The 22939-nt window shown below is 52.3% G+C and overlaps 4 protein-coding genes across 4 annotated transcripts; 1 reads left to right on the forward strand and 3 right to left on the reverse strand.

Annotated features, from left to right (window-relative positions):
- Positions 1 to 1251: 1251 nt before the first annotated feature.
- Positions 1252 to 1949, reverse strand: LOC142219038 (histone H1.03-like). The gene has a single exon (XM_075287989.1). The coding sequence runs from the start codon at positions 1928 to 1930 to the stop codon at positions 1274 to 1276; it is 657 nt and encodes a 218-aa protein (XP_075144090.1). The 5' UTR covers positions 1931 to 1949; the 3' UTR covers positions 1252 to 1273.
- Positions 1950 to 18223: 16274 nt separating this feature from the next.
- On the reverse strand, positions 18224 to 18692 carry LOC142183441 (histone H2B type 1-O-like). Its single transcript, XM_075258525.1, has one exon. It carries the CDS (start codon positions 18660 to 18662, stop codon positions 18282 to 18284), a length of 381 nt encoding a protein of 126 aa, XP_075114626.1. The 5' UTR covers positions 18663 to 18692; the 3' UTR covers positions 18224 to 18281.
- A 247-nt stretch (positions 18693 to 18939) lies between these two features.
- LOC142183440 (histone H2A type 2-B) lies at positions 18940 to 19492 on the forward strand. Its single transcript, XM_075258524.1, has one exon. The coding sequence runs from the start codon at positions 18991 to 18993 to the stop codon at positions 19381 to 19383; it is 393 nt and encodes a 130-aa protein (XP_075114625.1). The 5' UTR covers positions 18940 to 18990; the 3' UTR covers positions 19384 to 19492.
- A 1468-nt stretch (positions 19493 to 20960) lies between these two features.
- On the reverse strand, positions 20961 to 21371 carry LOC142219225 (histone H3). Its single transcript, XM_075288172.1, has one exon. The coding sequence runs from the start codon at positions 21369 to 21371 to the stop codon at positions 20961 to 20963; it is 411 nt and encodes a 136-aa protein (XP_075144273.1).
- Positions 21372 to 22939: the final 1568 nt, after the last annotated feature.

The raw sequence follows: 22939 nt of genomic DNA on the forward strand, positions 1-22939 counted from the left end.
TGATGCCCTGGATGTTATCCCGGAGCACCTTCCTGTGCCGCTTGGCACCGCCCTTGCCGAGACCTTTCCCTCCTTTACCGCGACCGGACATCTTCTGTGCTGCTGCTGACAGACTAGAATAAGCGTCCCTCCGCACAGCCGCCTTTTTATATAGAGAGTGGTCGGACCAGAAGGAGAACCCTGCTATGATGACGCAATTATGGGGCGTGTCCTGAAGCCACTCCCCCCTCCCCTGCTTTCCTCCTCTGATTGGCAGAACTTTCACCCGTTAGTGATTCGGAGCTTTCCCGCTCATATCCTACAGTTCTCGCCGCCTCTCCCTGTCCCTGCTGCCGCTCTCAGCTCGGCCCCGGAGACAATGGACGTCTGCCGGCTTTCTCCACCCGCCCCAGTGTCATCACAAACCTACTGCTGGGAGCCGGAGCTCCCCCAGACAAGTCATTCAGCTGCAGCACAGACAGTGCGTTATAAATACAAGAGAACACGCTGAACAGGAGGCAGCAAAGATCCGAGTTTCTGGGTCCAGAAGTGACCCCGAAATAACGGTGTGCGCTCTCAGGGGAGAACGAGCCTGGACGCCGGGAGGTTGTACTGGGGGAGAAGGGGATGAGGCTGGGTGACAAGAGCTCTCAGGGGAGCCCCCTCCTCAGCCTGTGTAGGAACGAGTAGTGTCAGGCGGGGGCTCCCCTGAGAGCGCTTGTCACCCAGCCTCATCCCCCTTCTCCCCCAGTACAACCTCCCGGGCGTCCAGGCTCGTTCCCCGCTGATCTGATACAGACCTGGGAGTATGTATCGTTTGTCCCCCTACCACAAGCACGCACACAGCCGCCCGCCGTACACCGCAGCGACCCCCGGCATCAGGCTGCATTCGGGACTGCAGGGATTGTGTAGCTCAGACATACTGACAATTCCTCCTCCTCCTCCTCCTCCTCCTCCCCCTTTATCCAGACAGAGGCCCCCGCCAGTAACGAGGAGGATGCGCGGCCAATCTACTGGATTACTGCCCCTATAAACCCTCAGCGGCCTCAGCTTTTAGTCCTCATTACTACCCCGCTGGACCGGTCACCTGGAGAAACCTGCGGGGATGTTACCCTGTAGTGACCGCTCATGTGTCGGTGCGGATACGGGAATGGAGCCCTGGTCATAGGATTGCCGTTAATATGACGCCCCCGCCCCCCCGCTGGCTGGGGAGATAGCGATCATACAGCTCTGCCGGGACAAGGTGGTGGCTCTGAGAAGAGCCTTTGTGGGACAAGTACAGGGCGGCTCGGGCTTATTTCTTAGCCGCGGGCTTCTTGGCTTTAGCAGCCTTCTTAGCCGGACTCTTGGCAGCTTTGGGCTTGGCAGCCTTCTTAGCTGGGCTCTTGGCAGCTTTGGGCTTAGCCGCCTTCTTAGCCGGGCTCTTCGTCACCTTCTTGGCTTTAGGAGCCGCCTTCGGCTTCTTGGGGCTCTTGGCCGCCTTCTTGGCGGCCGCGGCAGGCTTCTTGGCTTTCTTCGGGCTCTTGGCCGCGGGCTTCTTGGCGGCAGCTTTCTTGGGCTTGGCCGCTGCAGGCTTCTTCTTGGCCGCCTTGTCCTTACTCTCCGCCTGCTTCTTGTTCAGCTTGAAGGAGCCGGAGGCGCCGCTGCCTTTCACCTGGATCAGGGTTCCCTTGGTCACCAGAGCCTTAAGGCCCAGCTTGACACGGCTGCGGTTCTTGTCTGTATCGTAGCCGCCAGCAGCCAGCACCTTCTTCAGGGCGGCCACAGACACCCCACTGCGCTCCTTGGAGGCGGACACGGCTTTGACGATCAGCTCGGACACGGTGGGACCGGAGGATTTCTTGCTCTTCTTGGCGCCCCCTGCGGCTGCTTTCTTCGGCTGCTTCTTGGATTTGGCGGCCGGTTCGGCGGGAGGGGGAGCAGCGGCAGCGGCGGGCGCGGTTTCTGCCATGATACGAATCGAGCTCTAATTCCTTTCCTAGACGGGAAAACACTGGGGCCGAAGCAGCCGCCGCCTCTTATATGCACAGCGGTGCGCACTGATTGGCTGCTGAGCGGCCTCGGCCTCACCTCCTATTGGCTGTCACTCAGCACAGGGCCAGAGTCAAGCTCCGCTCTCCCCGTGTGCTTCCCTGCCCGGGATCAGAGCCCATTACCGGCTAGAACCGGACAGGAGAGCTTCCATTCTTCGTGTCTCCCCACTCCCCGACATCCTCCCTAACAGTCCCTGGCCGTCACTGGCGGAGGTGCGGGGGTGGTGCGGAGAGGAGGCCCCGGGATTTCCGCCATAGCACCCCCACATCTGTCCATCACTATCTATGCAGGAAGATGAAACCGCTGCGGGAGCTGCCCCCTTCTATTCCCGGCGCTTGTCACCATCCCCGGGATCTTTACCACAAGCTCTATGCTACAGGAAGCTGATTGTACGATGCGGGGACAAGCTGGAGCTGCTGAGAGCCGGGGAGGGTAACACAGGCGGCGGCTCCGCTCACTGCCGGCTCCCTGTCCTCACATCAGATAGATACATATATATATATATATATGTATATATACTGCAGACAGGGGGGCCGCTTCTCATGGGGCTCTGCCCTGCAGCAATGTCTATACACCGGGCAGAATAGAAAAGCGGGGACATTGTGTATATACAGCTGTCTGCACAGAGGCGTGTAGGATGGGATGATGGCTGGAGGTGATTTCAGTCTCCTGCAGTTACACGTATTATATAGGATGGGATGCATACAAGGTGATAGTGATCCAAACCTGACAATCACTACCATCATGAACTATTGAAAAGTTTGTCTTTGCTTCAATGTGTCAGTTTAGACCCTGTGCGATCTGTATGGCAATTACAATCCACAACCAACAGCACAGTAAGACACATTACAGATAGACACACGGCCATACAGCAAGTCGTTGTGTGGGGATTGCAGTCAGAAGTAGCAGCTCCAGGTGTCAGTGTGAAAGCGTGACTGCCCAAAAACTGGAAATAAAATATGATGACATCAATGACATTTCCGCCATATTTATGTTTTTATGACCATCCAGACGCCAGCAGATGATCCAGAAACCCTAACTATGTAGGAACCCTAAAATATGCTGGATATTGGCCAAGTGTCCCCAAGGGTTGCATCTGGGAATGGAGTATCATTGAAGCTGCAGGTCTGGCGTACCCCGACTTCTCAAAGCATTTGGGATCTCTTGTTAGGCACATTACACCGATATGTTTTATTCCCGGGAGTTATGGCGTATTCACAAAAGATGTATGATTAGATGGATCGGAGGGGCGGCTTATTAGCCTGTAGATCGATAGAACTACATCCTGCTGACAACCTCTGCCAGGCTAGAAAAAGGTCTGATTGATTTTATTTCCATATTCAGACAGATATGATCTTTGCTCCTGTCTATCTTATTGTGCCACATGTGGTCACAGCTCCCACCTCTGCCCCTACTCAGCCAGACATGCCCTGAAACTAGTGGACATAAAACAGTGACAGCAGGTCCGCCAATAGGCCAGTACTACTGCTACTGGTGTCAGGGGCCCGGCCAGAGGACGCAGATCTGAGTTGAGCACATACGCGGCTGAAGCGAGGAGCTGACACAGGTCAGCTCCTCGCTTCGCCGCTGCCGCCTGTCTCGCTGACACATATGCGGCTGAAGAGAGGAGCTGACCTGTGTCAGCTCCTGACTTCGCCGCTGCCGCCTCTCTCGCTGACACATATGCGGCTGAGCCGGTGTCAGCTCCTCACTTCGCCGCTGCCGCCTCTCTCGGTGACACATATGCGGCTGAGCCGGAACCCGGCTCAGCCGCATATGTGTCAGCGAGAGAGACACCCAGCGGCGAAGCGTGGAGCTGACCCGTGTCAGCTCCTTCCTTCAGCCGCATGTGTCAACGAGAGAGACGCGCAGAGAGCGGCGAGGGAGCGGAGGAGAAGGTAAGTTTAATGTGGAGGTGGAACGTGAATCTGGGGGCAGATGAAGAAGAGGACGGCATGACACTGTGGGGACATGAATCTGGGGACAGATGAAAGAGAGGACGGAATGACACTGGGGCAGATGAAGGAGGGGACGGCATGACACTGTGGGGACATGAATCTGGGGGCAGAGATGGGGACATGAATCTGGGGGCAGAGATGGAGAGGGGACATGAATCTGGGGGGACATGAATCTGGGGGCAGAGATGGAGGGGACATGAAACTGGGGGCAGAGATGTGGGGACATGAATCCCTGGGCAGAGATGGAAGGGGGACATGAAACTGGGGGCAGATGAAGGGTGTATATGAAACTGGGGGAGAGATAGAGGGGGGACATATAATTTACGGGTGACTGTAGGAGGATTATACTGTGTGTGGGCACATGACAAATTAATGAGTGGGCGGAGTCAACACAAAAGTGGGTGGGGCTAAATTTGTTGCGGCGCGCTAAGCGCGCCACACATTTTGTCCCTCTTTTAGCTCTTCAAAAGTTGGGAGGTATGGAGATGGGGGGACATGAATCTGGGGGCAGAGATGGAGGGACATGAATCTGTGGGCAGAAATGTGGGGACATGAATCGGGGGGCAGAGATGGAGGGGACATGAATCTGGGGGCAGAGATGGAGGGGACATGAATCTGGGGGCAGAGATGGAGGGGACATGAATCTGAGGGCAGATGAAGGGTGTATATGAAGCTAGGGGAGAGACGGAGGGGGACATATAATTTACGGGTGACTGTAGGAGGATTATACAGTGTGCGGGCAAATGGGAAATTAATGAGTAGGCGGAGTCAACATAACAGTGGGTGGGGCTAAATTTCTCGCGGCGCGCAAAGCAAAAATGGCAGGGGGGGGTGGGGGGCAGACACTTAGGCTTTATGGGGCCCCAAAATTCCTGATGGCGGCCCTGAGTGACAGGATGTATCATTCGCAGTGGCAGGGCTGTTGGGTACCATCACATGGTGCAGGAGGATTCAATGGTATGGGCTGTATTCTGTGATACTCCTTAGGATATGTGATATTCTCTACATAGTTCATACCATCACCAATAGACAGATAAGCCAATGTGGACAGCAAGAGCCCCGGGGCCAGGCACCAATTCCAACATGGCAGCAGACTAGTGGTTATAAGCCAAGTTGCTCATCTGAAGAGTCTGACTTTCCCTATGCCTATCCCGAAACACGCCATCAGGTATATTCTGTTACCCTAGACCATCCAGACTTCAGGGCTACTGGGTGTCAGATTAGCAGAACGCACTGTACTGTCATTTATGTGAGGCTTGTACTAGAACTAGAACAGTCATAGCGACTAGAGATGAGCGAACAGTGTTCTATCGAACACATGTTCGATCGGATATCAGGCTGTTCGATGTGTTCGATTCGAATCGAACATCACGTGGCAAACTCCAAAAAAAATTGATTCCCCTCCCACCTTCCCTGGCGCATTTTTTTGCACCAATAACAGCGCAGGGGAGGTGGGACAGGAACTACGACAACGGGGGCATTGAAAAAAATCGGAAAAAGTCATTGGCTGCCGAAATCAGGTGACCTCCATTTTAGACGAATAGTGGATTTCAAATCCGGGTCATATGAGAATGTGAACTGTGTGAGTAAGAGACAGGGATAGCTGTACAGGCAGGGATAGCTAGGGATAACCTTTATTTAGGTAGGAATGTTATTAAAAATAACTTTTTGGGGCTCTATCGGGTGTGTAATTGTGATTTTTGTGAGATAAACCTTTTCCCATAGGAATGCATTGGACAGCGCTGATTGGCCAGAGTACGGAATTTGACCAATCAGCGCTGGCTCTGCTGGAGGAGGAGGAGTCTAAGATCACTCCACACCAGTCTCCATTCTGGTCCGACCTTAGACTCCGCCTCCTCCAGCAGAGCCAGCGCTGATTGGTCGAATTCCGTACTCTGGCCAATCTGCGCTGGCCAATGCATTCTATTAGCCTGATGAAGTAGAGCTGAATGTGTGTGCTTAGCTCAACTACGCTGGTGGAGTAGTTGAGCTAAGCACACACATTCAGCTCTGCTTCATCAGGCTTATAGAATGCATTGGCCAATCAGCGCTGGCCAATGCATTCTATTAGCGTGAGCTGAGTGTGCACAAGGGTTCTAGTGCACCCTCGGCTCTGTTACATCTGATGGGCTGACCAGCACACGGTGTAGTTGAGCAGAACTGGCTCAACACAGCTGAGTCTCTGCATACCCATAGGAATGCATTGGCCAGCCTTCGGCCAATCAGTGCTGGCTCTGCCGAAGGAGGCGGAGTCTAAGGTCGGACCTGAATGGAATACGGAATTCGACCAATCAGCGCTGTCCAATGCATTCCTATGGGAAAAAGTTAGCTTGCGAAAACCGCAAGCTGACAGGGATTTCCATGAAATAAAGTGACTTTTATGCCCCTAGACATGCTGTCCCAGTGTCATTTCAAGGTGTTGGTATCATTTCCTGGGGTGTCATAGTGGACTTGGTGACCCTCCAGACACGGATTTGGGTTTCCCCCTTAACGAGTATATGTTCCCCATAGCCTATAATGGGGTTTGAAACCCGTTCGAACACTCGAACAGTGAGCGGCTGTTCGAATCGGATTTCGAACCTCGAACATTTTAGTGTTCGCTCATCTCTAATAGCGACCCCTCGCTCCACCTTACTTAAGTCTATGTAAAGGAAACGGATACCTCCTGGGAGCTAAAGAGGAAATGAAGGTGGAGAAGTCAGGACTGCAAAAGTGTTATAACCTGAGCTGTGCCTACCAGGCAATAAGGCAATCTTTAGAAATCATGACAGATAAAGATTTATGACCGGAGCAGCCATTGACACAGGCAAGCCAAATACATAGTCCTCTCTCCTCGTAGGATTTTATAACTAGCCCACGAAAAATGAAGAATAGTGGTCGCCTTAGGCAAGGGTGATGTCATCAGGATTCGGCGCAATCAGTTCTTCTTCATCCGTCTCGGGTTTCTAAAAGATAGCAATTGTATGTAAGGTTATCGTACCATGACAGAGATATCCAATACATGGAAGCCCAGGCACAGGGCGGACAAGTCACATTTCCAGGCATAAGTCACGGTTGGGCGGACAAGTCACATTTCCAGGCATAAGTCACAGTTGGGCGGACAAGTCACATTTGCCGGCATAAGTCACAGTTGGGCGGACAAGTCACATTTGCCAGCATAAGTCACGGTTGGGCGGACAAGTCACATTTGCCAGCATAAGTCACAGTTGGGCGGACAAGTCACATTTGCCAGCATAAGTCACGGTTGGGCGGACAAGTCACATTTGCCAGCATAAGTCACATTTGCCAGCATAAGTCACATTTGCCAGCATAAGTCACATTTGCCAGCATAAGTCACATTTGCCAGCATAAGTCACATTTGCCAGCATAAGTCACATTTGCCAGCATAAGTCACATTTGCCAGCATAAGTCACATTTGCCAGCATAAGTCACATTTGCCGGCATAAGTCACATTTCCCGGCATAAGTCACATTTCCCGGCATAAGTCACGGTTGGGCTTAATAGTCGGGCCCAGAGAGATTACCATGAGTGCTATCTCTGGCAGTGGGCTTAATAGTCGGCCCCGGAGGGTCGGCGGTGGGGCTTAATAGTCGGGCCCGGAGAGAGTTCCAGGGATGGCTGTTTGTCAGGGGGCTTAATGGTGGGGTCCGATCCGCCTCCCGTGGAAGCCTGCCTGGGGGAGCGGTGAGGACTCTCGAGGGCCAGCGGAAGGAAGAGGTAGTGCTGTTTTTGACTCCGGCGGAAAGTGCCGGGAGATGTGGAGTTGGAGGGTTGCCCCGAGGCGAGGTCTGCAGGGAGAACCGGGTTCCGGACCGGGCGGGCCTAGGGGAGGCAAGTCGGGCCGGGGCTCACCCTCCTGGGCAGGGTCCGAGGGGAGCTTCCCCCTGAGAGAACTTCCACTTCCGCAGACACTTTGAAAAAAAATCGGAGCCCCCGAGGAGGCCTTCCTGCAGCGAGCGCCAGACCGGGATGGGGCTCACCCTCCTGGGCAGGGCCGAGGGGAGCTTCCCCCTGAGAGAATTTCCACTTCCGTAGACACTTTGTCAAAATTTCAACTTTCAAAATACTTCCGCGGGCCAGATTTCACTCCGGCGATCGGCGGCGTCATGCCTGCGGCGGTGCACCTCGGGCGGTACAAGTCTACCTTGTCTGCTTTAATCCTCTTGATTTCCCGGCACACCAGAGACTCCTTGAGGATCAGACATTCGGATTGCAATTTACTGCAAAGCCTCATTAGCACAAGATTCAGAAAGCCACTTAAGTCTTACGTTTTGCAGCAACTGTGGTTTTCTTTGATAATAATAATAACAACAACAACAACAACAACAACAACAACAACAACAACAACAACAACAACAACAACAACAATAATAATAATAATAATAATAATAATAATAATAAATTTATTTATATATCGCCAACATATTCCGCAGCACTGTACATTTTGTAGGGTTCAAATACAGACAGATACATAACAAAGAACGTCATTTCACACAATGGGACTGAGGGCCCTGCTCACAAGAGCTTACTATCTATGAGGTAGAGGGGGGGTGACACAAGAGGTAGGAGGGGCGGCATTGCTTATACAGGGGTCAGACACTTTTGTAATAGAGGTTACTGTCATTACACAAACAAAACTTTATGAGCCATCACTAGTGGTGTCCTGTAACATGTGGATGGAGCTTGGACAAATAAAGTTATCTGGAAAAGACATCATATCATGTGGGGTAATGTGGGAGCGGGGACAGAGGAGGGTTAAATTTTGGGGATTCTAATTATAGCATGGAAGGGTTTACGTTAGAAATTGTGATAGGCCTGTCTGAAAAGATGTGTCGTTAGTTTGCATTTGGAACTGTAGAAATTGGGAGTTAATCTTATTGTCCAGGGTAGAGCATTCCAGAGAAGTGATGCAGCTCGGGAGAAGTCTTGTATACGAGCGTGGGAGGTTCTGATAATAGGGGATGTAAGTGTTAGGCCATTGAGTGAACGGAGAGCACGGGTTGGGCAGTAGACGGAGATGAGGGAGGAAATGTAGGGAGGTGCGGCATTATGGAGAGCCTTGTGGAGGAGGATGATAACTTTATATTTTATTCTATAATGAATAGGCAGCCAGTGTAGCAACTGGCACAGACCCGAGGCATCGCTGTAGTGTCTAGCCTGATAGATGAGCCTGGCCGCTGCATTCAGAATAGATTGTAGAGGGGAGAGTTTAGTGAGGGGAAGACCGATTAGTAAGGCGTTACAGTAGTCAAGGCGAGAATGAATCAGAGAGACAATAAGTGTCTTTAGTGTTTCTCTGGTGAGGAAAGGGCGTATTCTGGAGATGTTTTTGAGGAGGAGGTGACATGAACGTGCGAGTGATTCAATATGCGGGGTGAAGGAAAGGTCTGCGTCAAACATGACCCCGAGGCAGCAGGCATGCTGCCTAGGAGTTATAGTAAGGCCTGACACTGCAATGGATATATCAGGGACAGATCTGTTAGATGGTGGAAACAGTAGTAGTTCAGTCTTAGAGAGATTTAGTTTCAGATAGAGCGAGGACATGATATTAGAGACAGCAGAAAGACAGTCACTAGTGTTCTGTATGAGTGCAGGGGTGATGTCAGAGATAAGAGGGGAACCAGGAGAGCGCAGTGGCGTTGAGGCCGACTGAGCGGAGCATAGTGAGGAGGAGAAGATGATGATCAATAGTGTCAAAAGCTGCAGAGAGGTCCAGAAGAATAAGAAGAGAGAAGTCACCATTGGATTTAGCCATTAGGAGATCATTGGAGACTTTTGCGAGAGCCATTTCAGTAGAGTGCAGAGATTGTAAGGGGTCAAGCAGAGAGTTAGCAGAGAGATAGCGGTTTAAACGAGAATAGACCAGGCGTTCCAAAAGTTTAGAGATGAAGGGCGGGTTAGAGATGGGTCGATAGTTAGCAGCACAGGGTGGGGTTTTTCCAATAGCGGAGTTATAACAGCATGCTTGAAGGAGGATGGAGAGAGAGAGAGAGAAAGAGAAAGAGAAAGAGAAAGAGAAAGAGAAAGAGAGAGAGAGAGAGAGAGAGAGAGAGAGAGAGAGAGAGAGAGAGAGAGAGAGAGAGAGAGAGAGAGAGAGAGAGAGAGAGAGAGAGAGAGAGAGAGAGAGAGAGAGAGAGAGAGAGAGAGAGAGAGATTAAATATTTTAGTAAGGCAAGTCGTGACAGCAGGCGACAGAGGTTGGAGAAGGTGCGAGGGGAAGGGGTCACTACTGCAGGTTGTAGGGCGAGATGAAGAAAGTAGCTGAGAGACTTCCTCTTCTGTAACAGGTTGAAAAGATGAGAAAAGACAGTCTGAAGTGCGGTTGGTGAGGGGATCAGGGCGGTGAAGTAGAGTAAGAGAACAATCGATGTAATCTTTGTGCAGGGCCAGCTGAGACGTAGTGAGGTCATTATGAGATTTAATTGAAGGATATGCGCTTTCTAGAGTAGAGACTCGACTGTCTATATGATGAAGTTCCGCTCTAATATCCTCAAGTTGCTGAAGAACTGGGTCTAGGGCGGCTGACAGAGCTTGTTGTAGAAATGTTCTTAAGAAGGTGCTATCCTCCAGGCGGTCCTGGTCAATATTACTCTCAGCATCCGAGTCATCACCTGTGTCAGGCTCCCTATTGTGGTCAGGCGCCATTTTCAGCGATCCGGCGGGAGATTGTCGATTTTTCTTTCTAAGATACTTTTGCAAGTCACTTTGGAGTTTAGTTTGATTGGGAGTACCAGCGAGGTCTGTGCCTTTGTCTTTATTTGGTTTAACCATCTTGATGGATGCAATATAAGTGAGGGAGAGGGACGAGGTCAAGACTATAACATCTAGCAAACAGAGAGCATCAGTCTAAATGACAACATAGACAAGAGTGTTCTTGGAGATTCACTTAGGTACAGGGAGGGGAGAGGTCCCCAAATATCAATAGGTAAGGTTGACAATCTCAGCGTCTAGGCAGACAGTCGTCCTCTGCAAGCGAGGTATCAGGTATAATTGGGTTCTACGTCTCTTAGTGCAGTAGTGGGGATGATATTCCTGTAGGTAAGACAGCCTTTCCCAATCTTAACTGCTACGACTAATCCACAGGGGAGGTTCGGATGAGACCCTGTTAGAGAAGGCGGCAGGGGGCTGCAGGGGAGGGCAAGAAAGCCCAGGTGTGGGAGTGCGGAAAGAATGTAGAATAACTCTAGCCGAGGACCGTAGATATCGAGGGTCAGGGACACCACTTATGGGATATGAATGTAAAACTTTCCGGAGAGGAGATATAGGGGAGGAGGGTAGCAGAAGGGTTTATTAAAGCAGACAAGGCCGGAGGACCTGATGGTATAAGCGCAAGAGTTCTTAAAATGTGCAGTGACCAGCTGTGTGGTATTATTACACACATGTACAATACGAGTCTAAAGCTGGGAGTGGTACCTCGACTGTGGAAAACATCTTGTGTGGTGCCAGTCCCAAAGATACCCAACCCGGTGGGCTACAATGACTACCGACCCGTAGCACTGACATCTCACCTGATGAAGGTCCCAGAGAGACTGGTCCTGACACACCTACACCCCCTAGTGAGCTCCGCTCTGGACCCCCTCCAGTTTGCCTATCGGCCGGGCATTGGGGTAGATGACGCCATCATCCACCTTCTTCATAGAGTTCTCTCTCACCTAGAGAAACCCGGGAACACTGTGAGAATATTGTTCTTTGACTTCTCCAGTGCGTTCAACACCATTCAGCAAGGGCTACTGAGGGAAAAGCTGAACCTTGGTGGAGTGGACCATCACCTGTCCAACTGGACCCTAGACTACCTGACAACCCGCCCTCAGTATGTGAGAGCCCGGGACTGTGTGTCTGACACTGTGATCTGTAGTACGGGGGCACCACAAGGTCCAGTTCTTGCCCCATTTCTCTTCACACTGTACACTGCTGACTTCAGGCACAACTCATCCAGCTGTTACTTACAGAAGTCCTCCGATGACTCTGCTATAGTCGGCCTTATCACTGATGGCGACGATAGGGAATACAGAGACTTAAACCTGGACTTTGTTGAATGGTGCCAGCGGAACCAGCTCAGTATTAATGCTGGGAAGACCAAGGAGATGGTGGTGGACTTTAGTAAACGGAGAGGTGCTCCGACCCCGGTGGAGATCCAGGGAATATGTATTGAGATAGTCAGGACCTGTAAGTACCTGGACGTGCTCCTCACTAATAAACTAGACTGGGCTGATCACCTGGAGGCGCTGCACAGAAAGGGCCACAGCAGACTCTACCTGCTCAGGTGGCTGAGGGCCTTCGGAGTCCAGGGGACACTTCTTAGGGCCTTCTTCAACTCTGTGGTTGCCTCAGCCATCTTTTTCGGTGTGGCCTGCTGGGGGTGCAGTCCATCAACCAGGGACAGAAACAGACGTGACAGGCTGATCAGGAGGGCCAGCTCTGTCCTGGGGAGCCCCCTGGACCCAGTACAGGTGGTGGGTGACAGAAGGATACTGTCTGTGGTGACCTCCATGCGGGAGAAGAAATCCCACCCCATGTATGGGACCTTGATGGGACTTGGCAGCACTGTAAGTGACCGTCTGCTTCACCCCAAGTGTGAGAAGAAGCTATCGCAGGTCCTTCCTTCCAACCGCGACCGGGCTGTATAATTTACATCAGACCAAGCGAAGACACTCCGCACAGACAACTAAATGACTATGACGATGACCATGAAGTCTTCCTTCTTTCTCTTCCGTTCCTTAGCTGCCATGGACTCCTAGTATATCTTCTCTTCTCAGCATATGTGTGTCTGCGTCTGTATTATATTACTGTGTATTATCCTGTATTACTAGGCTGCTGTAACATGCTGGAATTTCCCCAATGTAGGACTATTAAAGGATTATCTTATCTTATCATAGGTCCTCAAGTGCAGATTAATGTGGCCTGCTACTGTTTCCAACTCCAGGGGAAGGGAGAAATGCAGATTCGGCTCACCTCCATGTCAGGATACGAGTGGGTTAAACTGAAGGGCAGCTGCAGGCGTCTCAGTGTAGTTGGTCTGTAGCTGCTGCTTCATGCAGAGAGGCAGGCTGCGCTCCAAGATGGGTAGGTCTGGAGCTGGGCGCAAATCACAGCCGGATAGCTGTCCGGCAAGTCACACCCCTTCTTCCGGATCTGGGTTCTGCGTAGAAGTCACATCAGGGGCCGGCCCTTACACTTTAGGCTAGGGATCCTAGTGAGGCCTACTCAAAATGGCTGCCGGGTCTGGGAGAAGAGATCCAGAATCTGAGGTTCCGTACCTCGAAATACCTCCTCTCCAGGCTGCTCCAGAACCAGAAGCAGCTGTGATGTCGCGGGAGATGTCTCCTGCGCTCCGCAGGCCGTGGTGACTCCAGAAGAAGGCAGGCCGCAAAAAAAACAAAATGGCGGTCGTGACTCCTATGATCAGCTGCCCGGTAAAGTAAGAGAGCTGGATGAAGGCAGTAAGTGGCTGGAACGCGCCAGAGGTCCTCTCCTGGGTCGGATGAGCGGTCCAGAGCTGCGAGGGACTACGCCGGGAGCTGGAACAAGTCGGCAGCAGGTAAGTCCAAAAACAAGATGGCGGCCGGGTCCTGTGGGACAGAAGGCCGCAACAGTTTATATCCTCAGGAGCGCTGTAAAAGTGTGAAATAACACCCCAAAATAGCAGACAGAGGCTTGGAGGAGAGCCTCGGGGTTGTTATCTGTATGGATGGCTGAGATCACCGCCGGTAAGAAACGGATGAAAGTGTCCAAGTCAGGAGCTCACAGCAGATGCGACCGCTCTGGTTGCCGGCTAGCCATGCCCCCTCCCCCTCCCACAGTATATCTATCCCTGTCTCACAGTCACATAGTTCACAGTCTCATATGAACCGAATCTGAAATCCCCCATTCATATGAAGCGGAGGTCACCTGATTCAGCCAGCCAATTACTTTTTCTGACTTTTTTTTTTTTTTTTCGATGCCGCGGTTGTCGTAGTTCCTGTCCCACCTCCCCTGCACAGTTATTGGTGCAAAAAAAAAAAAAAAAAAAAAAAAAAAAAAAGAAAGAAAAAGCGCCAGGGAAGGTGGGAGGGGATACAAATTTTTAGTGCGTTTGCCGCGTGGTATTCAATTGGAATGGAATATCTTGAGCAGCCTGAATACCAATTCGATGGAACGCTGTTGGCTCATCTCTAATCCCTACTGATCCCTTAGACTGTTAGGACCCCACAGATCAACTGTTTCTCGGAGCAGGCAAATCCCATTATTGTTTAAATGTGGGGCGCTGCTTATTCGCTGTGTTCTTACAACCGCAGTTGTGGGTACTGTAGTTGTACCCTGTTCAAGTGTATGAGATGCCGCTGCAGCACCCATAACCATTTCAAACAAGAATATGTTGTAGGGAGGGGCCCCAGTCAGTAGAACATCCCGTCAGAGGGCCCCCGCATAATATAGTGCCATTCTTAAGTGATATGCAGGTTATTTGGGAGCCACCGCCAAAGGACTGCGAGACAGCACCTGGAATTTGGGACTGTTCTGCTGTATTCAGGAGGGCCGAGAGGGCTCCCTCGCTGCCATAGGGTACAGTTCGGGTTCACTAGTTGTCCTATATTTAAAGTAGTTCTGTGCACAATCCTTTTGGGTGATGTTATTCAGCTCCTGCATATGATGTACAGCATTACCTAGAATCGAACAGGAGGGCTGGTGGAGGATGGAGCAATTGGGGAATATATCATTGCCTGTCAGCCATTGCCTGTTGGAATAATCCAATCGGTATTGGCCTAATGGTCATCAGTCTTTGGGGACGGCATTATGTGGTGCGGAACAGGTCTGTGTAAAATGTAGAGGGGTGCAGCATAAGGCGCGGGGCGCCGTACCAGGCGAGACGACGTAGCAGCATACTGCACTATTTTGCCTTTTCTTTTTTTTTCTTTTTTTTTTTTCTCCCCTTATTCTGCAGATGACACCTTCTGTACGTAAACCTGAGCTGTAAAGCCGGAGGAGATATAGGCAGTGACGGTGACGGCTCCTACAGGTTTATGTTTGTGTAAAGACAGTCACCACTATTACAATATTGTCTGACCCCTGTATAAGCAATGCCGCCCCTGCTACCTCTTGTGCCACCCCCTTTACCTCACAGATTGTAAGCTCTTGCGAGCAGGGCCCTCAGTCCCATTGTGTGACGTGACTATTTCTTTGTAATGCATTTTTCTCTCTGTATTTGAACCCTACAAGTTGTACAGCGCTGCAGAATACGTTGGCACTATAAAAATAAAATGTATTATTCTATTATTATTCATCATCTGTTTTCCCTTAGTCCTAACAACAGCACAAGCTCCTTTTAGTTCATTCTGTTCATGCCCCTCTTCATGGGGCGTGTAGCACAGCGTCGGATGAGTACGCAAGGCAGAGTGTCAGGAGATGAATATGAAGAGGGGCGTGAAGAGAATTAAGAACTAAGGGGCGGCGAGAGGTTATGACGTGGGGGTGCTCGGAGCAAGAGGGGCAATCCCCCTGAGTTCCATGAGCGGGATTTGCATACTGCAATAAACAGATTTTGACAGAAACAGCAAAGAGGAGAAGAAGAGACTGGAAGGTGGGAGTAGAATGGCCTTTTTAACCCCTTCCCGACATGCGCCGTAATAGTACGGCGCATGTCGGGTCTGTAACTATGGCGACCGCTCGGGAGCCGGGCGGCCGCCATAGCCGCCGGGTGTCTACTGCTTTAAGGCATTAACCCCTGCGGCGCCACGGTCAAAGGCGCCGGAGGCGCCATTTTTCCGGCGACGCATGGGCGCCGCCATTTTGCCGGTGGTCGCCTGCTCCTGGAGCATGCTCCAGGGCCGACGTCACGTTGGCATGACAGCCGGGAGCCTTTACAAGGCTCCCAGGCTTGTCTGCAAATGCTCTCTTTTGCAGGCTGGTCTATGCAGCCTGCAAAAGAAAGGATGATTTTTTGCTTTAGCATTGCAATGCATTAGTGATCAGACCCCCTGGGGTTCAACGCCCGTAGGGGGTCTAATAAATGGGAAAAAAAATCAAATAAATAAAGTTAAAATAAAAATAAAATAATAATAATAAAACATAAAAAGAATTACAAATTCAAATCACTCCCCTTTCCCTAGAACACATATAAAAGTAGTTAAAAACTGTGAAACACATACATGTTAGGTATCCCCGCGTCCAAAATTGCCCGCTCTAAAAATCTATAAAAATATCTTTCCTGTTCGGTAAACGCTGTAGCGGGAAAAATAGTCAAAAGTGCCAAAGTGCCGTTTTTTTTTTTTTTTTTTCAGTGTTTTGATTCTGATATAAATTGGAATAAAAAGTGATCAAAGCAATAACATTTCCCGAAAATGGTAGAACTAAAGAGTACACCCGACCCCGCAAAAAAAGACGCCATACACATCTCTGTACACGGACGTATAAAAAAGTTACGGCTGTCGGAATATGGCGACTTTTAGAAAAAAACAAAACAAAACAGTTTTGGAATTTTTTTTAAGGGGTCGAAATTTAAATAAAACCATAGAAATGTGGTATCCCTGGAACCGTACCGAAACACAGAATACAGGGGACATGTCATTTTGGCTGCACAGTGAACGCCGTAAAACCAAAGCCTGTAAGAATGTCGCAGAAATGCATTTTTTTCTTCAAATCCACCCCATTCTGATGGTTTTTCCTGCTTCCCAGTACATTATATAGAATAATTAATGGTGGCATCAGGAAGAAAAATTTGTCCCGCAAAAATTAAGACCTCATATGGCTCTGGGAGCGGAGAAATAAAAAAGTTATGGGGCTTAGAAGGAGGGGAGTAAAAAACGAAACAAAAAAAAAAAAAAAAAATGCCATTGCCGGGAAAGGGTTAAAGACGATCGTCTAACGACAGAATTAGAGCCCCGGTAACCGTCCTATGTAGTATCTGTGCGCCACCTGCTGGCTGGGATCCGTATATACAGGGTCTTTCGAGCTGTGCCGTTTGTTCCCCGCGCCCCCATCTGGATCAGCGTGGAACTGCACAGCCCGCACCCGGGGTTCACTATAACTGCAGCCTCGCGGCGATTACACAAGGATGCCCATAGGGGGCAGAGAGGAGATCCCGCAGCCGGGAGAAGAATTAGATCCGGGGAGGAGGGGGTGCGGCTCCGGAATGCAATAGTCCTATTGACAGAGAAGAAGGTCTGGAGCAGTGAGAACAGCGCCCTGCATGTTATCTAGTAGGCCGGCTAGAAGGAGCCGCTGACCGCTGACCCTCGGCAATGGGAGAATGAGCGGGAAATTCAAAGTGATCCATTGTCTTATGTCAGCCAATCAGCGCGAGACAGAGGAGGGGCTTGTAGGAGTCACGCCGAAGAATTACGTCATCAATGCAGGGTTCTCCTTCTGGTCCGACCACTCTCTATATAAAAAGGCGGCTGTGCGGAGGGACGCTTGTTCTAGTCTGTCAGCAGCAGCAGCACAGAAGATGTCTGGTCGCGGTAAAGGAGGGAAAGGTCTCGGCAAGGGCGGTGCCAAGCGGCACAGGAAGGTGCTCCGGGATAACATCCAGGGCATCACCAAGCCTGCCATCCGCCGTCTGGCTCGCAGAGGAGGCGTCAAGCGCATCTCCGGTCTCATCTATGAGGAAACTCGCGGTGTCCTGAAAGTCTTCCTGGAGAACGTCATCCGTGACGCCGTCACCTACACCGAGCACGCCAAGAGGAAGACCGTCACCGCCATGGACGTGGTGTACGCGCTCAAGCGTCAGGGCCGCACTCTCTACGGCTTCGGAGGCTAATTCCGCCGCTCCCCGACTCTCTACTTCATAACCCAAAGGCTCTTCTCAGAGCCGCCACATCCTCCTGAGAACAGAGCTGTCCCCGCCACCCACCTCTCCTCTGCCTTGTAGGGCTGGGGCTGCAGACGCCTCCTGTAGGCTGTAATGTCATCACTGCTGGAATACTGGAGAGAGTAGAAGAAGAAAACGGTCCAAACCTTCGGAATCTAAGCTTTGTGAACAGGTCCCTAGAAGTAGTCCTACTGCGGCTCTGCAGTGTAACCCCCGTGCCGGCAGCTCGGGCCGATAAGTAGCAGCTTAGTTTAACCCTCCAATCGCAGGTGCGTGCAGAGAGCACTGCACCTCGTAGAGATGTCAATGTAGCAAGCCGGAGATTAGAGCTTCTCTTTGGGTGTATAGTAAGTCTAGCAAGTACAAGAAAATAGCTGGAAAGATAGGTTCTGGGTAGAAACACGTGCAGCAGCAGCAGCAGCAGCAAGAAGCCAGAAATGGAGGGCTCAGCAGCTCTAGTGTGGAAGGTGTGGGGGGCTCTTAGAAGAGCCTTTGGGGTGATAGTACAGAGCAGGTGATGGAGCCGATTACTTGGCGCTGGTGTACTTGGTGACGGCCTTGGTGCCCTCGGACACGGCGTGCTTGGCCAACTCTCCGGGCAGCAGCAGGCGCACGGCGGTCTGGATCTCCCGGGAGGTGATGGTGGAGCGCTTGTTGTAGTGAGCCAGGCGGGAGGCTTCTCCTGCGATGCGCTCGAAGATGTCGTTGACGAAGGAATTCATGACGACCATGGCCTTGGAGGAGATACCGGTGTCGGGGTGGACCTGCTTCAGCACCTTGTACACGTAGATGGCATAGCTCTCCTTCCTGGCCCTCTTACGCTTCTTGCCGTCCTTCTTCTGGGCCTTGGTCACGGCTTTCTTGGAGCCCTTCTTGGGCGCTGGGGCAGACTTGGCGGGATCAGGCATGGTATAACACGGAGATCTCTTTCACACGAGAATGAGAGAAAGTAATGTCTGTGCTCCTCCCAGCGCAGCCCTATTTATAGGCGGGCTATGCAAATGAGCGCCGCTGTCTGTGCGCTGTTCTACTGGACCAGCAAACCATGTGACTTTTGCAAGCCCCGCCTGCTGAAGCGGATTGGTGGTTCCACAAATCTGGCCTCTATTGGCGGCTTGAGATGTGTCCAATGAGAGTTGCAGGAGGGCGGGGCAGAACTATATATATAAGGCAGGAGGAGCCGGTACAGGGCAGGATATTCTGTGTTCCATTACAGTAACTGACGATCCACGAACCATGTCTGGACGCGGCAAGCAAGGAGGCAAAGCTCGTGCTAAGGCCAAGACCCGCTCATCCCGGGCGGGACTTCAGTTCCCCGTCGGTCGTGTGCACAGGCTTCTCCGCAAGGGCAACTACGCCGAGAGGGTTGGTGCTGGTGCTCCCGTCTACCTGGCGGCCGTACTGGAGTATCTGACCGCTGAGATCCTGGAGTTGGCTGGTAATGCTGCACGGGACAACAAGAAGACCCGCATCATCCCCCGTCACCTGCAGCTGGCCGTGCGCAATGACGAGGAGCTGAACAAACTGCTGGGTGGCGTGACCATCGCCCAGGGAGGCGTCCTGCCCAACATCCAGGCCGTGCTGCTGCCCAAGAAGACCGAGAGCAGCAAGCCCAGCAAGAGCAAGTGAGCGCCGCTCCCACCCCATCCGTCTATACAAGCAAAGGCTCTTCTAAGAGCCACCACCTTGTCTACAGCAGAGCTGCCTCCTGTCTACAATACGGGCTGTCCGTCTATTCTGAAGCCAACTCCTGGCCCGACCGGCGGCCCTTACAGGGAAGCACCGTGGGGTGACTGAGCGGGAGGAGGATTCACTCTGTAGGGAGATGTGGTGCGGGCGCGGGGTTTTGTGTCAGGTCGGGCTGGTGGTAATCTGCTAATGCTCTCTTCCCAGGCAGGTAGTATAAGCGGAGCTTAGATATAACGGACGGGCGGGCGGGCGGGCGCGCGCGCGGGCGGGCGCGCGCTGATACAAAGCCGAGGTGAGCGCCGGCTCCTCCGGGTGACGCTTTGTCTTTTCTCCCCGCTCACACGGTTGGTGGTTTTGAAATTCCCGCTCAGTCGCAGTGACCGTTACAATCCGCGCGAGAGCCGGCAGCGTCACGTGGCGCAGAGAGAAGGGGCGCGAATTTCAAAACCTCCCCAGAGCTGAGCCCTCTCCCACTGAAGAAGATTCAGCAGCGGACTGGGGCGGCCCTCAGGTTATTGTAGAAGGATGTGCGGAGTAGGCATATACTAGGTACGGAGAGGAGGGAGGGAGATGTGGTTGCGGGCGCAGGGTCTTGTCAGTTAGGGATAGTAATGGCTGTGCTCATCCTAATCCTCTCTCCCCGCCAGGGCACAGCCCACGGTGGCAGGCTTACAAGTGCCGATGAAACGGGCGTTAAAGGGCTGATCCGGGTGAACCTTTGTCTATCTCTCCGCTCACACGGTTGGTGGTTTTGCAATTCCCATTCAGTGACCGTTACAACCCGCGCGAGAGCCGGCAGCGTCACGTGGTGCAGAGAGAATGGGCGCGAATTTCAAACCCTCCCCAACTGAAGAAGATTCAGCGGCGCTCAGGTCATTGTAGAAGGCGCTAGGGAGAGATGCGCGGAGTAGGCACATACTAGCGACGGAGAGGAGGGAGGGAGGGAGATGTGGTGCGGGCGCAGGGTCAGTTAGGGATAGTAATGGCTGTGCTCATCCTAATCCTCTCTCCCCGCCAGGGCACAGCCCACGGTGGCAGGTTTAGAAGTGCCGATGAAACGGGCGTTAAAGGGCTGATCCGGGCGAACCTTTGTCTATCTTCCCGCTCAATCGTAGATTCCCATTCTTTCAGTGACCGTTACAACCCGCGCGAGAACCGGCAGCGTCAGGTGGTGCAAAGGGAGAAAGGACGCGAATTTCAAGCCTCCGCCTGTCTATTACATCCTCCGCTGCTGCTGCTGCGAAGTAAGATTGAGTCAGCAGTCAGTGGGGGCGGCGCTCAGGTTACTGTAGAGGGCGCTGCAGTTACATATGTGCCTGTTATACATACAAAGGAGGGAGACGAGATATCGCTAACTCAGTGACTGTAAGGGAAAGGGTAACCTCTCTATTAGCAGCCAGTGAAGGCTTCTCTTCTCCCCTCCCGAGAGGAGAAAGACAACGGCTACAGCTCGTCTGAGGGAGGATTTGGTGGCTCTGAGAAGAGCCTTTGTGTTGTCAGACGGTGCCTGGGCAGATTTAAGCCCTCTCCCCACGAATCCTGCGGGCCAGCTGGATGTCTTTGGGCATGATGGTGACCCTCTTGGCGTGGATGGCGCACAGGTTGGTGTCCTCAAAGAGCCCGACCAGGTAAGCTTCGCTAGCTTCCTGCAGGGCCATGACGGCGGAGCTCTGGAAGCGGAGATCCGTCTTGAAGTCCTGGGCGATCTCTCGAACCAGGCGCTGGAAGGGAAGCTTACGGATCAGCAGCTCGGTGGACTTCTGGTAGCGGCGGATTTCACGCAGAGCGACTGTACCAGGGCGGTAGCGGTGAGGCTTCTTCACTCCGCCGGTGGCGGGAGCGCTCTTCCTGGCGGCCTTAGTGGCCAGCTGCTTGCGGGGAGCTTTCCCTCCGGTGGATTTGCGGGCGGTCTGCTTGGTTCTTGCCATCGCTTCAGTATAGACGTTACACAGCGGTGATATGAGCTGAGGAGCGGAAAGAGCGACATATTTATACAGCCGGGGCTCGTCCTCATTGGCTCATGGAAAGCCCGCCCCCTCCATCTCATTGGTTTATTTCTACAGTCCAGCATTAGCGCTCATGCCCCTCCCCCAGACCCCGTGCAGCACGGCGCTGTACAGCCCCCGCCGGCATGCATCAGGCTACACAGGGGACAATCTGTGGCGTTCCCCCCCGCAACATAACGAGGCGATTAGAACCTGTAAACCTGAGGAGAGAAACGGAGGGAAATTCAAACCTGGTGGAAGCGCCAATCAGCTGCGGAGGGCGGGGATTATGATGCTGGCACTGGTCACATGACTTGCTGGTCCAGTAGAACAGCGCGCAGACAGCGGCGCTCATTTGCATAGCCCGCCTATAAATAGGGCTGCGCTGGGAGGAGCACAGACATTATTTTCTCTCATTCTCGTGTGGGAAAAGATCGCCGTGCTACCATGCCTGATCCCGCCAAGTCTGCCCCAGCGCCCAAGAAGGGCTCCAAGAAAGCCGTGACCAAGGCCCAGAAGAAGGACGGCAAGAAGCGTAAGAGGGCCAGGAGGGAGAGCTATGCCATCTACGTGTACAAGGTGCTGAAGCAGGTCCACCCCGACACCGGCATTTCTTCCAAGGCCATGAGCATCATGAATTCCTTCGTCAACGACGTCTTTGAGCGCATCGCAGGAGAAGCCTCCCGCCTGGCTCACTATAACAAGCGCTCCACCATCACCTCCCGGGAGATCCAGACCTCCGTGCGCCTGCTGCTGCCCGGAGAGTTGGCCAAGCACGCCGTGTCCGAGGGCACCAAGGCCGTCACCAAGTACACCAGCGCCAAGTAATCGGCTCCATCACCTGCTCTGTACTATCACCCCAAAGGCTCTTCTAAGAGCCCCCCCACCCCTTCCACACTAGAGCTGCTGAGCCCTTCATTTCTGGTGTTTATTCCCCGGACCAGAGGCTTTATTTATCCCGATCCGTTTTGTCATTGTATTTATGGACGTTACACCGCACTGTTTGTATTATCCTCAAGGCGAAGGAACTTATCCGCCTGATAACCTCGTATCTATCGCGTGTATCTACATCTGCGCACACTGGCAAAGTAAAGGAGAAACTTTAGGCAGTGCACACTGTACAGCGACAGGAACGCTCTTAAGATTTATGCATTTGTTCACACGTTCCCTGAAGCTTAAGAGCGTTTATCTCCACGCTCTCCGGTATTCCTACAGTAGCCGCAGCGACAGCTCCAGCCCTAGAGGGCAGAGGAGAGGTGGGTGGCGGGGACAGCTCTGTTCTCTGGAGGATGTGGCGGCTCTGAGAAGAGCCTTTGGGTTATGTAGTAGAGAGTCGGGGAGCGGCGGAATTAACCTCCGAAGCCGTAGAGAGTGCGGCCCTGGCGCTTGAGCGCGTACACCACGTCCATGGCGGTGACGGTCTTCCTCTTGGCGTGCTCGGTGTAGGTGACGGCGTCACGGATGACGTTCTCCAGGAAGACTTTCAGGACACCGCGAGTCTCCTCATAGAT

The sequence above is a fragment of the Leptodactylus fuscus genome, chromosome 10, assembly GCF_031893055.1.
Source record: "Leptodactylus fuscus isolate aLepFus1 chromosome 10, aLepFus1.hap2, whole genome shotgun sequence".
Classification (NCBI taxonomy): domain Eukaryota; kingdom Metazoa; phylum Chordata; class Amphibia; order Anura; family Leptodactylidae; genus Leptodactylus; species Leptodactylus fuscus.